This window comes from Rhinolophus ferrumequinum, chromosome 12, assembly GCF_004115265.2.
Source record: "Rhinolophus ferrumequinum isolate MPI-CBG mRhiFer1 chromosome 12, mRhiFer1_v1.p, whole genome shotgun sequence".
NCBI classification, from domain to species: domain Eukaryota; kingdom Metazoa; phylum Chordata; class Mammalia; order Chiroptera; family Rhinolophidae; genus Rhinolophus; species Rhinolophus ferrumequinum.
This window is the reverse complement of record NC_046295.1, coordinates 83,354,340-83,369,919: the sequence shown is the minus strand read 5'-3', so window position 1 is coordinate 83,369,919 and position 15,580 is coordinate 83,354,340. Positions and strand designations below refer to the sequence as shown.

Here is a 15,580-nt window from a genome sequence, read left to right as displayed (position 1 = left end):
CCGTGCGCCTTTCTCGCGTGGTAGGGAGACGCGGGACGATCACCGCAGCCCAAGCTGATCCGCGCAGCCACCAGGGGGCAGCACTGAGGCCACCCTGTACGCGGGGCGGCGGGGGGACGCTCTCGCGGAGCCCCCACGCCAAAGGCGACTGCGGAGCGACGCGTGGGTGGGGTCTGCCGGGCAACTGGGAGGGTCCAGGGTGGCAGGGGTGCAGGCCCCACCCCAGGCCTGGGGAGCAGTGCTGGGCAGGGCTCTGCATCTCTGTAGCTGAGTCTAAGGGTCCCTACTCAGTGGCTTCCGCCAATTCAGAGCTCTGGGCCAAGTCGGTGACCAGGGCAGGGGGATCTGAGAGGTCAGGGCCCCTCACTTGGGCCACCTCTTACCACTGTCATCCTGAGAATCCCTCTTTCTAGAACATTCAGGCGATTCCACTGGATCTGCTCATTGGGTGGACACACCATGCTGTTGCCTTGGGGTGGAGGCACTCCTGGGCCTAAGAAGCCTGACAAATCCAGGCATTACCGGTGATTCAAGGGACTGGAGACGCATCCAGGCCTTTGGGCCTCCAGGGTGAGCAGGTGTGCAAGGCGTGGGCTGCTGTTAGCGTGTGCGCTGCAGGCACCCCAGACCAGTGATCACATTTAGCTCTGCAAGGGACCAGGTGTGTGACCCTGGGGGCTGTTCACCCTCACTGGGACCACCCATCCTCCTGGGGTGCCTGCAGGCGTGGGGCATACAGTAGGCGCTGAGGAATGAGGCCGAATTAAGGACAGGGAGGTGGCAGACTGGGGGCTGTGGGGCTGGAATTGGAATCGCAAACCAGCTGGGGCGCCAGAGACAGATTTATTTAGGGCCTCAGGGGCTTGAGGCATATACATAGGGTCCCTTCCCCGCTACTGCCCCAAACGTCCCATCGTGTCCAGCTGCACCTGTGCTACAAGAGGTTCACCCTGGCCACCACCTGCTTGCAGCCGGTGACAGCAAACTCACGGCCAGCGACGTGGTAGTAGTTGAGCTGCGCAGCCAGGAGCTCGGCGCGGGCCTGGTCCGGGAAAAAGCCCTCACCGGCCATCTCCTCCCGGAAGCAGTTGACCACGTCCCGTTTGTCCAGCAGCAGAAAGGGAACGATGGCCGCGGCCTGCCACAGCGGGTGCTCGCGGACCAGGAGCGCCCGCAGGCCCGCGCGCAGCTCCTCCTCGGCCCGGGCATCGTGGGCACCGTCGAGGCGCAGGGGCAGCGCTCGGGACGCGTTCTGAAGCACGAAGCGCGTGATCTCCTCGCCGCCAGCGCCGCTCAGTAGCACGTAGATGGCGTTGCGGAAGTGGTGGGAGCGCTGTGGCTGCAGGAAGCCTTGCAGCTCGTCCAGTAGCGCTGGCGGCAGGAGCTCCACCTCGTCCAGCACCAAGAGCGGGGTCTTCTCATCCTCCTCGGCCTGTGCCACCACGTTAGCCACGCGCCGCGCCAGCTCCTCGCGGCAGTCCTGCGCGGCGCGCGGCTCGGGGCAGTGGTGCCGCGCGTCGTAGTGCAGCACGAGCGCGCCGTCCTCCAACACCGCACGGAAGTGACGTGCCAGCAGGCGGCCCACGTGGCTCTTGCCCACACCGCTGGGTCCGTGCAGCGCCAGGAGCAGCGGGCGGCTGTGCACGTGCGTGGCCAGGTAGTCCCGCAGCAGCGCCATGATGTGCCCTATGGCGGCCGGCTGGCCGAACACAGCGCGCTGTAGCGCCTTCTCCAGCCCATCAAGGTCATAGCGCTGCGCGTTATCATCCAGGTTCTCGATGGCGTTCAGCACCTGGAAGCCCACGATGGCCACCAGCAACAGCAGGCAATGCTGCGCGCGGCTCCGTTGCTCCACGCGCGGTCGGTATTTGCGCGAGGTCTCGGGGTAGAGTACCACGCGGCTGCGTCGGCGCCTCTTGCGCGGCGTTCGGGACGACAGCTCCGCGGGGCCGTCGAAGGTGAAGACCTGAGGCTGGTCCCGGTCCGCGCGCGGCGCCAGAGCCCGGAAATCCGGCCCCACGCCAGGCGGCAGGAGGCGCCGCTTACGCAGGAGGCACACGCGACGGCGCAGGCGGACCACGGCACGCAGCGGCGCGATCACGCTCGGGCCAGGGGCGCCGGGGGCCGCAGCCACAGGATCCGGGCTGGGCTGGCCGTGGTCCATAGCTCAGGGGCGGCGTTCGGCATGCAGGTCACCCTCCCTGCAACAGGAAGACGGGGAGGGTCTCCAGACTTACGCACCGCCGACTAGGACCCTTCCCCCGGGTGATCGCATCCCCCTGGGAGGCCCCGGAGTGTGGCCCGGGCTTCCCTACGGCCAGAGCCTGGTCCCGGCTTCGCTGGGCCGGAGTGTTGCCCTTCTGACCAGGAAGCGGCTCCCCGCGGGGCCCCATGCAAATCTCTCGGGTCCTCCCATAAACAGCCGCGGGCCCTGAGGAAGTTGGTGGGGGGGAACCTTATCGGGCGGCAGCCGGGCTTCCTGGAGGAGGAGTCGGTGCCGACCAGGCGCCGATTAGGGGTAAAGAAGGGTCAAGGCCGATCCTGCCCCCGCCTGCAGCTCCGACTGCCGGGCGCCAGCGGCCATAGGCGTCCCAAGAAGGGGCCACGGGAAGCAGAGGCCCGAGCACCCCTGGAGTTGAGAGACGCTCCGCCCCACACTTAAAAACACTTTGGGGGTGAGGGATCTGGCTGGAACTTCTGCTTTTGAGAATGGGCCCCAGCCCTGTCCCCAGGCTGAGCCTAGACCTCCCATTCCCCCACCCCCTAAAGACTGGGATCGTCCCAACATCCTCCACTGAACACTGATGGAGGGGCAGCCAGGAGCCCCAAGAGAGGTGGGATGGGCGGAAAGATGAACAAAGAGCGGGGAAAAGGAGGAAGAGCCACTGCGGAGACAGAGCTGGAGAGTCGCTGGGGACATGCCCCTGGCCCCCAAACCACCCCCGTACCTGCAGCTGCGTGAGATCAGGCTCCTGCTGCCCAGCCCCCCAGGGAGGCCCCTGCCTGTGTCAGACCCTGAGACCTGTGACTCAGGAAGCAGAAAATGGTTTCCTGGTGAGTCGGGCTGGGGTCAGGGGCCTCACTGGGCCTGCTCAGGCCTGGAGGGGCAGCAGCGGCACCTGTGGGTCCCCAGGGAGTGCCCGGAGCGGAGGAAGCTGGGGGAGGTTCCCAGCTCCTATGCAAAGGAAGTGAGTCAGGGGTGCAGCGAGGGCGGGACTTAAGTTGGACGGAGGCGCTAGATGGGGAGGCCTGGCAGGCCTGCTGGGCTGTGGACAACGGGGCGTGTCACCTACCCTCCTTAGCCCTGCAGCCCTCCTGGGTCGGTCCAGGCCCAGGGCACCTGGTGAGGCTGAGAGCGTGCCCTACCCCAGGACCTCGTAGACGCCCACCACCCCAGGGACATCTTCAGCACCTGACACCACCACCCCCGCAGGGTCCCCTGCGGGGGGGGGGGGGGGGGGGGGGAGGAGGGAAGTAGGGCAAGAGTGGAGAAGCAGACAGGGTCCTCTGCCCAGCCGGTGTCCCCAGTCCCTCCTATTCTCTCTCCCCAACCCCTGACCCCAATCTGGGGCCCCCATTGTAGGGCTCATTTCCTTTTCCCTCTCCCTCCCCCTTCCCCTGTGCCCCAGCCTGGAGCCCCTGAGGACAGGGCCACACACACAGGGTCAGTTCTAGCACCGGGAAAGACCTCCACATGGCTCAGGGTCCTGGTGGGACAGCAAATTTAGAAAGAATTTGTGCTAAGAATGCCCTCATCCCATTTCCCACCTCTGTACAGATGGGCCTGCCTGGATGGCCCCAACTCCTCCCGTTCTGGCCAAGGGAGCTGCTCCCCAGGCCCAAGCCCACCCGCAGCCCTCCAGACCAGTGGGCTTGTCAACAGTGATGCCCCCAAACCAGTCCCAGCGCCGTACCCACCTGCACCCCACAGGCCTGGCAATCCTGTCCTCTGGCTCTAGGGCCCCACCGGAGTGTTCTGCTCATGCACCGCCCTCCCCAGCCCTGCCCTGCCCAGGATGGCTGCTCCTAGCTCTCTACCGCCCCGGGCCTGCATCAGGGAGGTATCCGGCATGGGCTTGGGGCTTCCCATTCTCTCCAGAATAAGGACCTCACAGGCCTCCTGGTGACAAGTGGGAGTCCCTGTCTGTCCATCTGGCCAGCACCCTCTGCCCGTGTCACCACGTCCCACAGCCCTGCTCCCCACACTGAGAACGCCCTGCTCACCAATCCTCCCCAGCAGTGAGGCCTAGCTCCTGCGAAGGGCAGAGCCAGGTGCTTGGGGACCCTCTGGCACCTCATCCATGTGGCCTGTCAATGCTCTCAGCCCATGCCCAGGCCTTCCTGGGACTAGGGCAGGACACTTGTCTGTCCAGGCCCTGCCTTTGCGCCGTGACCCCAGCATGGAGGCAGGGTCCTCTGGGGCCCAGGCTTCTTCTGACTCAGGCAGGCCTGTCTCCAGTGGCTAGCTGGCTGCTTCTATAGAGGCTGACCCGCCGAACTCTCTGGGGTCCAGCGCCCCTTCACTGGGGTGAGGAGGGGGCTACTGCACAGGGAGCAGGAGTCAAAAAACCCATGCTCCAGAGGGCCGAACCCCAGCACGGTCAAGGCTGACCCTGAGCACTGGGCTAAGGCCTCAACCTCCTGCACGTTCCCCAGGTCCAGGTATGAAGGGGCCCCAGGACCCCATCTGCCCATCCCACAGGACCAACCCCACCACACCCCGTACCCGGCTCTGGGCATCCCCTCCCACCCACGGCCCCAAATTCAGTCCTGCCGGTGTCTTCAACCTCTTCTCTGCAGACCCTTCGACTTACTGCTCCCCACCCCCAGCCCCTCAGGGACTGTCTCCCCCAAACTCCTTCCTGACCCCCACCGTGGACACCCATCCTACCTCACCTCCCAACAGTGCTTGCTCAGGGTCACCATCCCTCCTGCAGCTCTGCTCCTGTCCTGTCTGGGACTTCCTGTTTCTCAGCCCCTAAGGCTGCGGACCTCCAACGACTGTGCCCCTGAGCTTAGCCACCCCGCCCACCGTCCCATCATGCCAACAGCTGCAGCCCCCACCCCCACCTCCAGCCTGTGCTTGCAACTCACACCCTCCACCGTCATCCCCCAGGGCCTCCAGTCCCCCGCCCTTGTCTGGCCTGGAGGAGTCCGGTGTGCTGACCTGTCCATCTTGACCACAAGCCTCAGGTGGGTCCCATGGCCGAGTTCCTTCCTCATCCTCTCTCCTCCGCCCCACCTCTGCCCCATCTTGCTTCCCAGTCGAGGACCTGACTCCCTGCTACCTGGAGAAAACAGAAGCAGCCAGAGGGAGACCCCAGCATCTGGACCCCCAGACCTGCCTCCCTGAGAAGTCCCTGCTCTGAGGGCAGTGCCTGTGCCCTGGCCCCGCCCCTCTGGCCCACCTAGTGACAAAAGCCGTCCCCATTCCCCGGCCACTTTTCACTCACTGGGTCATTCCCTTCAGTACACAAGCATGGATTTCTTTCATCTTATTTTTTTAAAAGTTCCTTCTGACCACCCCTCACATCTTTGCTTGCCTGTCCCGTCTGCAGGGGTCTCCAGTTCCTCCCCCACACCTGCAGGCTACACCTGTCAAGGTCACAGTGACCTCTGCGGAGCCTGACACTCAGCCATGTCCCTGCTGGTGATGAGCACGGCAGCCTGCCCAGACCCGTCTGCATCCCGTCTGATGGCCTCCAGCGGCCTTGAGCACAAGCAGCTATGCTCAGACCTTCCCATCCCTGCCGTCCATCCCGGACAGGGCATCCAGACTGTGGCCCACAGAGACGGAAGTGCCCCTAAGGGTGCTGGCCTGCGCTGCTCCAACCCCCGGCGGCACAGAAGTGGCTATCTGTTGGATTTGCCAAAACATCTTTTATTTACATGTGCGAGTCTCATTACACGCAACCGCTGGCCCTCACCTGGCCAGGCAGTGCAGCTGAGCCAGGGGCACAGCACTCCCAGGGTAAACTGAGGCAGCAGGTGGGTGCTGCTGGCCCGGGTAGGAGCAGCAGCTTGCCTGGGGGCCCTGGTGCAACACATCGCCTACTGTCCAGCACTCACGTCCTCGGCAGGAGCCAGGCTGACCCAACCACGGCTGCCAATACAGCCCGTGCACCCACTTCCCCACAGGTCTCAGCACCCTGCCTTCTCCCTTCAGAAAACAGGGGGCTTTTCCTCATCCCGACTACTGCCCGACTGTCTCCCCCACAGCAGTGGAAACCCATCCTGCCAGACAGGAAGAGCAAGCTCTCCACATCTTGGGAGAGAAGGCCAGGCCAGGCATGGTGGGCCTCGAGCAGGGGCTGCACTCCATGGACCTGGCCAGGGGCCTGCAAGGAGCAGGGACAAGGTCTTGTTCACACGGATGGTCATGGCAGATTGAGGCACTGAGGAAGGCGCCTTGCCATGGGTCAACTGGGGTCTCAGCTCAGCCCACCACCTGTCCCCAGAAGTAGTCAATCTGCCACCAGCAGACATGGGGCTGCAGCCAAGTCAGGTGCAGGGAACCTCTTTTCTCCTGGCTAATCAGGGCCGGGGCTGCACCAGGGACCTAGCTCTTTCCCCAGTGGCTCCAGGGGTGGCATCAGAGCCCAGCCGGGGCGGGCACGGTGGGCAGCGGCAGCTCGAGGGCTGGGGTCTCTGCAGCCTGGGCTGGGCTGGGCTTCCGATGGTCCAGCTGCTCCAGTTTCTCGCCGAGCTGGGAGTAAAGCTCCTTCACTGCCTCTCCGCTCTGTGGGGCAGGCACATAGGTGGGTGCGGGCCTTGTGGCTACTTGGAGAACGTACACACACACACGCACACACACACGACTAGCCAGCATGCAGCGCGCCCCAAGGTGAGAGCAGGGTGGCACCCACCTGGCCAGTGGGCTCCAGTGCCTTCTGCAGGGCCTGCAGCCTCGACGGGGCCACACGGTGGTGCAGGTGGAGCAGGAGTCGCAGTGTGTGCCGCTGCACATTCTCCTTCCTGGAAGAGACCACAGCTGCTACAGGACCCAGCCCGCTGCCAGGCTCCCAACCCACCCCACGCCCAGCCTGAGTACCTCGGGGAGGCAGTGAGGAGGAAGCCCTCGAAGAGGCTGCTGCAGAAGTCGTCCAGGGCAAACTCGTCGGCCAGCAGCGCCAGGTTCCCCGTGAGCAGGTGGAGAAAGATGTCGCCAAAGGCCAGGTCGCTGAAGGTTTCCACTGCAGGCACAACAGGCGTCAGCTTGCCCACCACCCCACACCCCTGCCCCCGGACCTGGGAGCCATGGGGGGACCACAACGCAGTACTTCTTAGGATGGTGCCCGCTTCTCTGAGAGCCAGAACCGGGGCCTGGACATGCGAGGCAAACAATGGGAGCTGGCAGGGGAGCGCGCCTGGGCCAGCATGAGGGTCCAGGGAAGGGGTGGGAGCCCATCACACATGGCTCTGCCCAGTGGCTAAGGGGCTTTGTGTTAAGCAAACTCCAGGAGAGAGAGACCTGAACAGACCGGCAACTAGAGGAAAACCAGGAAAGTGGCAGCAAGTCAGTCCCAACTGCTTCCTCAACCGTCCAGAGGAAAAAGAGCAGAGCAAAACGGTCCTCCTTTGACACCACGGAAACCAAAACTCGAGAGAGACTGCAAAAGTAACTGCCCATGACTCTGGCAGCCAGTGGAAGGTAGCCGGCCCCAGAGGGTACACACTAGCCACGCCGGCTGTGGCGGCTGCTCCAGAAATGCCAACAGGTCCAGCTGACGCTACCTGAGCCCAGGGAGCTTGACCGTCTGTCTCCGGGAGACCAGTAGCACCGGATGCACTGGAGCGCCCCTCACACGTCTGACCTGAGTCACTATGCCAGCAAAGTCTCCATGGGGAACAAATGCCCCGGTCCCCCCAACGAGTCCCTCATAACCCTACAGACCATGAGACCTGAGAGGCAACAAGGAAACGCACAGTGAAGCAAGGCCCTTGTTAGACTCCTGATCTGAACAAAAACGTAGGTGACAGTTGGGGAAAGGTAGCCCCTGCACTGGAACGGACCTGACATGCTCACAGGCTGCAGTCACAGTTTTAAGAACTTCCTTCTGTCACCGACACCTGCACCATCATTCATAGCTGGTGTGCCGGGAATGTGGAACTGACGTCCAGACCATCACGAGGGGCTAGACGGAGATACACAGCGGCCTGGGGGCTTTGCCATATTGTGCTCTTCTGATTTCATAAAAAATCCCCACAGTAAGAAATTAAAAAATAAACGAGAGAATTTGTAAAATCGACATCTGTTCTTACGAGCAGCACTGATAATGTGGACAAACGAACATGTCCCTCCTGGCAGAGCTGAGACCCACACCTGCCCGGGGGCACTGAGGCGCCCGCCGCAGCAGGACATCCGTCTCCAGCCGACTACGAGGAGACACACAGAAACAAACGGCACTGAAATAGAAAGGATGACGCAAACCAAGTCACTTGTAACTGTTTCTGTATGTGTCCAAACAAGCAGAGCACCAAATAGGCAGAAGAGGCACGTCCACGTCTGGACCCAGGAGCTGTGACCGTGCCACCTTCTGTGTTAAGGGACCCGAGATGGGAGATGGCCTGCATGACATGGTGGTCCTGGCATCAGACGTGTCCTTCTGAGAGGGAGGCAGGTGCAGGAAGGCCAGAGTCAGAGACAGACACGAGGACAGGAGGTGCTGGAAGGAGGAACCGTGGGGATGCAGGAAAGGGCCACAAGCCAAGGACGCAGGCAGCTCCTCACAGTAGGAGGCGACACGCATCGTGTGGAGCCTCCAGGAAGCACCAGCCCTGCCCACACCTCGACTTTGGCCCTGGCACACTCACGTCAGACACTCACTTCCCTCGGGACGGGAAGAGGAGTTGGTGTCGTTGGGTTAGACGGTGGCTGGGTATAAATTAATACCCACAGATAGACAGCTTCCTCCACACAGACAAGTCGGGAAAATAACACATGCTTCACCATCAGACACACCAATGACCTAGACATACACTTAGCAAGAAATGCATGAGATCTTTACAAAGAAGCCGCAACACCACGACAAGACCTGAGCCAGTAGAAGACTGTGGGCCCCTGGGCGCAGTGGGAAGGCCAGGCTCCCAGAAGCCCTTTCTCCCCGACTCAACCTGCAGCTCACTCTTGAAGGAGTCCACTCAGACCGCTCTCTCTTCTTCCTGGCTTGCAGCAACCCGCCCTGACCCCATCCTCCCGCCTCTCAGGGGCGCTCTCCCAATGTCTGAAGACTTGACAGGCTGCACACCCCTCGCCAGTTAGGATTAAGTTAAGGTGGCTCTTCCATTGCTGTGGAAAGAACGTCAACAGTGACGAGAGTGGAGGGCATGTGTGAAAGCACGAAGCTGACCTCTTCTCACTTCTGTACCAAAACCGACTCCAGAAGACCCTCCGCAGAGGACCCGGCGGCGCGCACTCACCGAGCCCCGGCAGCAGGCGCAGCAGTGCGTTCTTGTTCCTCTGCTTGGCGACGTGCAGCACGTAGTACAGTGCCACCTCACAGGCCATGCGCTGCTCCTGCAGGAACCTGCCCGGCAAGGACGCTCAGCGAGGAGCGCTGGCCACCGGCCTCCCAGGGAGCCCGCGGGGTGACCCCTGGCCCCTCATGCGTACTTAGTGAATGTCTCCGGCAGCATGTTGGGGTACGTGACCGGAGCCCTGTCCTCGGCAGGCAGCTTCTGGTCCACATTGAAGGTGTGGTCATCCACCACCAGGGCCATGAGCATGGGCAGGAACCTGGTGATGAGCTCCACCTCCTAGGGTGGAGGCCCCAGAGCATCTCCACCTGTGCCGTGCTGATCCCGCCCCACGCCACCTTCCTGATGCCCGGCCCCAAGCCCTTGCAGGAAAGGGGTGGACAGGCTCCCGGCCGCATCCGTTACCATCTTGGGCTCCTTGAAGACCTGGCTGTCGATCATGTCCCAGGCGCCCTGGCCCAGAGCCAGCAGCCTAAGCAGCAGGAGGAGGTCGGGGCTGTCCTGCAGAGGAACGGGACCTCAGGGCCGGCTCACCTGAGCCGCTCTCACCCCCCACCCCTCCACTCCCCTACTCCCTGGCTCCATGCTCAGCAGGGTCCTGGTGCCGTGGCTTTGCTCAGGCTCCATGCACCATGTGCACGTGGGGCGCGTGTGCTCTCGCCGGGGCAGCACAGCCCTCGCTGCCAGTGGTCCACACCCACGTGCCCATCCAGAAGGCAGCGTGGCCAGCCGAGGGCACTCACCCTGGGCAGCATCTCCTGGCCGACTAGCTCCTGCAGGTGCCTGACGGTGCTCAGTGACAGGGTGTTGATGGCAAAGGGGTCACACAGGATCATGGACAGGTCCCTGTAGAGATGAGCCCACAGCATTAACACGGGAAGGTCCTGGCCCGGGTGGCGTCGGCCACAGGCTGGGCTGCCTCAGCCGCGGACCCAGAGAGATAGCCCCTCCACACAGGGAGAGCCCACTCCACTCTGGACCCCTTCCAAAGAAAAGCTCAGTTTGAAACTTGCACTTAACTTACTCAAAATACTGAGAAGTTTGAAAGCTCCTAATTAAGGTCCCATTTGGTTCTGAAAATCTGACCCAGACTCTGTACTCAGCCAGGGTCCCACAGAGACAACTACAGAGAGAACTGGGCACAGCGGGTCCCTCCTCAGAGGGTGGGCAGGCCCCAGAGGCTGCAGAGCAGAACCCCGCCCAGGGGCCAGCTGTAGTCAGGTCTCAGACATGGGCACGGGGTGCCAGGCAGTTCTAAAACGTGCTGGAATACGAACACCTCCCTGAACAGTGTGCTCATCTGGACACCTGTGGACAGGACCCTCACCCCAGGACTTGCTCTTGACCCTTCTTCACTCCGTCCAGAAAGCCCTGCAGCTCCCGGGCCCTCTTGCTGTCCACGAACCGCTCACGGATGCAGGCGTCCAGGCACCAGGTAAACTGTGGGAAGCACAGTGTCCCTGCTCACTCCTGCTTGGCTTCACCTCTCGGGCCACCCAAGGCTTGGGCAGGTGTCAGGACCACCGTGTCACATGGCCGAGGCCCGGCTCAGTGCCAGGACCTGCGCCAGGGACAGGGTGGCGCAAACGCAGAAAGGCCCATGGGCCTGACGGGAGGAGGCTGTCTCTGTGTTTGGTTCTAAAAGGGGCCTCTCTGGCAGCCATCTCCACCCCCGTGGGGCTGGGCGCTGCAGTCTCAAAGCGTGATACCACACAGCCCCCAGGAGGTGACACGGTCGTGGCTGCACAGCGTCCGTGCTGGGGACGAGGGCTGTGAGAAAGCCTGGTCCTGTAGCATGGCGCTCGCCAAGAGCAGCCCTGGGGGATCTGGGGTGGAGGGTGGAGGGTGGGGGTGTCAAGAGGTCCTGGAGAGCATGGAGGAAGATGGAGAAAAAGCCAGAGGGGCTGCGGGGCCTAGCTGGCTGGAGCAGAGGCATAATGGAGCGGGCAGGTGAACGGGTGTGGCCGTGGATGACCCAGTCCCCAGCCGAGAGGACAGAGGTGGAGGAGCAGGCGCAAACCAGGCAGCCAGGTTGGTGGGCAGTCAGAGACCAGGTACCAGGACCACCCCATCCACGGGGAGACGAGACAGAAGCCAACGAGAGACCACAGGGAAGGGGGACAGGGCTTGGCCAGGGCGTCACCTTGTGGCAGGGGTCCACGGAGCAGATGTCGCTAACATCCAGGTCGTGCAGGGACATGAGCAGCTCGGCCCGCAGAGTGCAGTAGTGCACGTTCCGCGTTCGCAGGAAGAGGGTCCGCAGGAACTGCAGCACCATGTCGTATAGCTTCACGTTCTTCCCCACCATCTGCGTCAGCTTCTGCACCACCTGTGGGCGGGAGTCCCGGCCACGGTGTCACACACGGCCGCAGACACAGGCAGCCACCGCGTCATACAGGGCCCAGACATGCACAACCATGCAGACACACACGGCCATGGTATCACACAGCTCCCCTGCCGCTCGCCCTTCCTGCTTTGAACTGAAAGTCTCCTCTCACCCAACACCAGCTGTGTGGCGGGTGGCAGCGTTTCTAGTTCCTAACGAGGTGAAGCCCACACGAGGCCCACAGCTCACCTGAAAGGCCACTAGCCTGTGACCCTGGACTCCACCAGAGACCCCAGCAGGTCTGACCCTGCTCGCCCAGCCAGCCGACATCGGGAGACTCAGGACCATCGAGGACACGCAGCGACCACTGTGCTCAGTGCACGGTCAACGTTTCGCTGCCATCCTCCTGGGCCCAGGATGCCGGGCTCCCCATCTTCTCCCACGGCTTGAGGCCCTTAGCTGCGCACCCATCTCCAGCATCTGCATTCCTTCTTCTGCAAGGGTCACTACCCTGCACCTACCCCCACTCAGGACCCAGACAACAGGAGAGGTTCTGCCCGCTGCTCACTAGCCATCAACAGGAGCTGAACCTCAGCCCACTGGTGTGAAGGACATGCGGCAACCTGGGTGATGGACGTCGCAGCAGCCCAACAGGCATCAGACTGGACGCAACAAGTGGAGAGAATGGCAGGGGTAGCAGGAGCAGTGACCGACCCAATAGGCCACTTTGAGAGCCCCTGCCGAGGACACACAGGCCTTGGGTACCCCGACGAAGAGGAGAGCTGGGGACGTGACCCAAGTCTCGGCACCCACGTACTGGGCACCTCTGTGCCAACAACAGCTAACATGTACCAGCCCTGACCATGACCCAGGCCTGCCTTGCACACAAACAAGAGGGCACAGCTCAGGGATACGGCTCACAGGTGGCCCAGCACACAACTATGGCTCAGCAGCTGGACCACAGCCGAGGACCACAGGGTGATGCGTTAACCTGCTGCCATCTTCTCCCCTGGCAGGAATTCAGACCACATGGCAGGAAGGACCTGGGCTCCCAACAGGACCTTGGCTTGGAGTGTGAGGAAGGGACAGGAGCCCACGGGCAGACCACAGCCTAAGGCCAGGCTCCCCAAGACGAGCTGGAAGACAAAGACAGCAGAGCAGAGACACACTGCTCAGGCCAGTATCGAAGCGGGGCTGTGACCAGCCGCCAGACATTCAGGAGAAAACGTGAGGCTAGATTCTACCTCACACCAAACACGCAAAACTCCAAATGAAAGCTGAACATGAAAGACGGCAAAAAACACAAAACACCACTCAGCCAGTATCTGGCCACTTGTCACCATCAGCCCTCCCCTGGATGCGCAGTTATTCTAAAACCAGGTCAGGTCCAGTGACCCCCACCTGACTGGGAAAGGCCAGTCGGCACAGTGGCCTCCAGGCCTCCCAACGACACCCCTACCCCACTTGCCTACTTGCTCTAGGCTCTGGCCATACCAGCCTCGTCACCCTGGACACCCCACCCACCCTGGCCTGCCCCTCCTTACACCCTGATCTGGCTCCCCTTCCTCACTCCCACCCCTGCCCCACCCAGCCGTGCCTTGCTTCCAATACGATCTCCAGTCTCCACAGCCCTTGTCCACACCTCAAGCTCAGTGACTGACACGTAACGTTCACTGCGTAGTGTCTGTCCCCATGAGACCTCAGTACCCCACACAAGCACCCTGAACTCCAGGGTCGCTGAAGGGTCCTGGCACCTATGGCAGGGAGCGGGCACTCAAGAAGTGTTTGTCCAAGCAATTAACGAGTCAAACGTAAAGACAGAAGAAACTTCCCAGAACTGAGAGAAAACATGCTGAGCTTCACTGAAAAGCTGGCCAAGTAGCAGAGCACCGAGGACGTGAAACCCAAAAGAACCACACCCGGGCACAGTGCGGCAAGCCCCTTACCAGCCACGGCACAAGCCTGCTGTTCCAGGAGCAGAGCCACCCACGTCAGGGTGGGGAAGGGGCTGGCCAGGTGGCCCCTCCGTCAGGCCACCTGCTCGCGGCCCGGCCTCACCTCGCCCTGGCGCCTGGCTTTGGGGGACGGGCTGAAGAAGTTGTGCAGCACGGACAGCTCTGTGCTGAAGAGCGCGCCCTCCTTCTCCAGGATGTACTGCTTCAGCAGCGGGGACACCTCGTCACCGAAGAGCGCCTGGTTGTCCTGCCAGATCTGCCGCTTCACCTCCACAGCGCAGGCCCGGTACAGCTCCTTGTCGGCCATGACCAGCTTCAGCTTCTTCTCGGGAACCTACACGACCCACAGGCCACCCATGAGCGGCGCCTATGCCCACGGTCTACCTCAAGATTGGCCAAAGACCACCTCGAACCCAACCCCAGATGAAAGGAGCACCTGTGGCTGGCCGCCAGGCCCTGGGAGGCACAGGCGGCCAAGCTAAACACACACAGCCCTGTCCAGAAGGGCCCACACCCCACCTCGCACGCCAAGCTTCGGTTTCCACGGGGCTCATCAGGGGAAGCCGACAGACAACGTGCCTCCGAGCTGCCCTTGCTTGGGCAGCCAGCTCAGGAAACCTCCCCAGATCCCACCCGACGCCTGGACCAAGCGAGAACCTGGGCACGAGTGCCCTGGGCGCACCAGGCCACCACTCTTACCTTGGGCAAGTGTTTCATGACACACATCACCACTGGCTGTAAGGACGGCATCTTCACCAGAGAAAAACTCTTCTCCAGAAGGTCTTCCAGTTTCTTGTACCTGAAAGACGCGCACGACTGAGGAAGCTGCACAGGACCCAGACAAAAGCAGCTGCCTGCCTGTCCCCAGACAGGAGATGGCTAAACAAACAAGTTGCCACAGGCAGGACACTTGGGGAAGAGGCGCCGTTTTCGGGTAGCGATGTGTGGCCAAGGGCACAGTGAGCACTAAGCCAGTGCCCAGCCTGAGAAAGGGGCTGCACGTATCACCTGCCCACCCACCTTTCCTCGGCCTTCCCCTCGGATGCAATGGCCGACACGCGCTCCAGCAGCTTGTCCCGCAGCTCGTCAAACACGGACTGGTGGAACTCCAGCCGGGGCGTCCCGTGCAGGTCCAGGAAGGGCAAAGCCGACTGCAGGGAAGGCAGCAGCACGCCATTCTCTGTCTGAGGAAGCAGAGGGTCAGCGTGGGGCCAATTTTGCTTACTTGGGGGTGGGGGGGCTAAAACAGAACCCTCAGCCGCAGCCATGTCTGGCCGGGCACTCCGGGTGCCCTGAACACATACGGAGGCAGCTGCAAGGCTGTTCCCAGCAGCGCTGGCTGTAACTGCAAAAACTGGAAGCCACCCAGATGTCCGTCAATGGGGCACGAAGTCAGGACACCCGGCTCCTCCATCCCGCGGAAGAGACGCCCCGTTTGGAGGGAGACAAACGTGCCCACTTTCCACGCGACCCCGCCCCCTGCCTGACTCACGCCCCAACGGCCCGGCCTCCGCACCCCGCCCCACCTGGAACTGCTCGATGGCCTTGAGCGGCTCCGTGCAGTTGGTGAGCGTCTCCTTCAGGTCCTCGCCGTTGGCCACGCCCAGATCCTGCAGCCCCGCGAACATGGCCGAGGCCCCGGCCCGGCTCGGCGCCCCATCCCCGCCGCGCTCCGCCGGCGCCGCCGCGGCCGCCGCAGGCCCGCCGGCAGTCCGCTCGCCCGGGCCGCGAGGGCCGCCTGCGCTCCTCTCCCCGGCTCCCTCCAGTTCGACCAGGGCCTGCAGGCAGCGAGGCTCCGCAGCGATCGCGGCCGCCCACTTCC

The 15,580-nt window shown here is 62.7% G+C and overlaps 2 protein-coding genes across 2 annotated transcripts; both read right to left on the bottom strand.

Moving 5' to 3' along the window:
* Positions 1 to 814: 814 nt before the first annotated feature.
* Positions 815 to 3,177, bottom strand: TOR4A (torsin family 4 member A). Its single transcript, XM_033121972.1, has 2 exons — positions 2,949 to 3,177; positions 815 to 2,201 (listed from the first exon to the last, which is right to left on the bottom strand). Exon 2 carries the CDS (start codon positions 2,162 to 2,164, stop codon positions 935 to 937), a length of 1,230 nt encoding a protein of 409 aa, XP_032977863.1. The 5' UTR covers positions 2,165 to 2,201; positions 2,949 to 3,177; the 3' UTR covers positions 815 to 934.
* A 3,415-nt stretch (positions 3,178 to 6,592) lies between these two features.
* NELFB (negative elongation factor complex member B) lies at positions 6,593 to 15,552 on the bottom strand. The gene is made up of 13 exons (XM_033123506.1): positions 15,285 to 15,552; positions 14,779 to 14,942; positions 14,458 to 14,557; positions 13,862 to 14,092; positions 11,621 to 11,806; positions 10,805 to 10,917; positions 10,221 to 10,323; positions 9,883 to 9,978; positions 9,614 to 9,756; positions 9,421 to 9,527; positions 7,052 to 7,193; positions 6,867 to 6,975; positions 6,593 to 6,739 (listed from the first exon to the last, which is right to left on the bottom strand). The coding sequence occupies exons 1-13, from the start codon at positions 15,384 to 15,386 to the stop codon at positions 6,593 to 6,595; spliced, it is 1,743 nt and encodes a 580-aa protein (XP_032979397.1). The 5' UTR covers positions 15,387 to 15,552.
* Between the last annotated feature and the right edge of the window lie 28 nt (positions 15,553 to 15,580).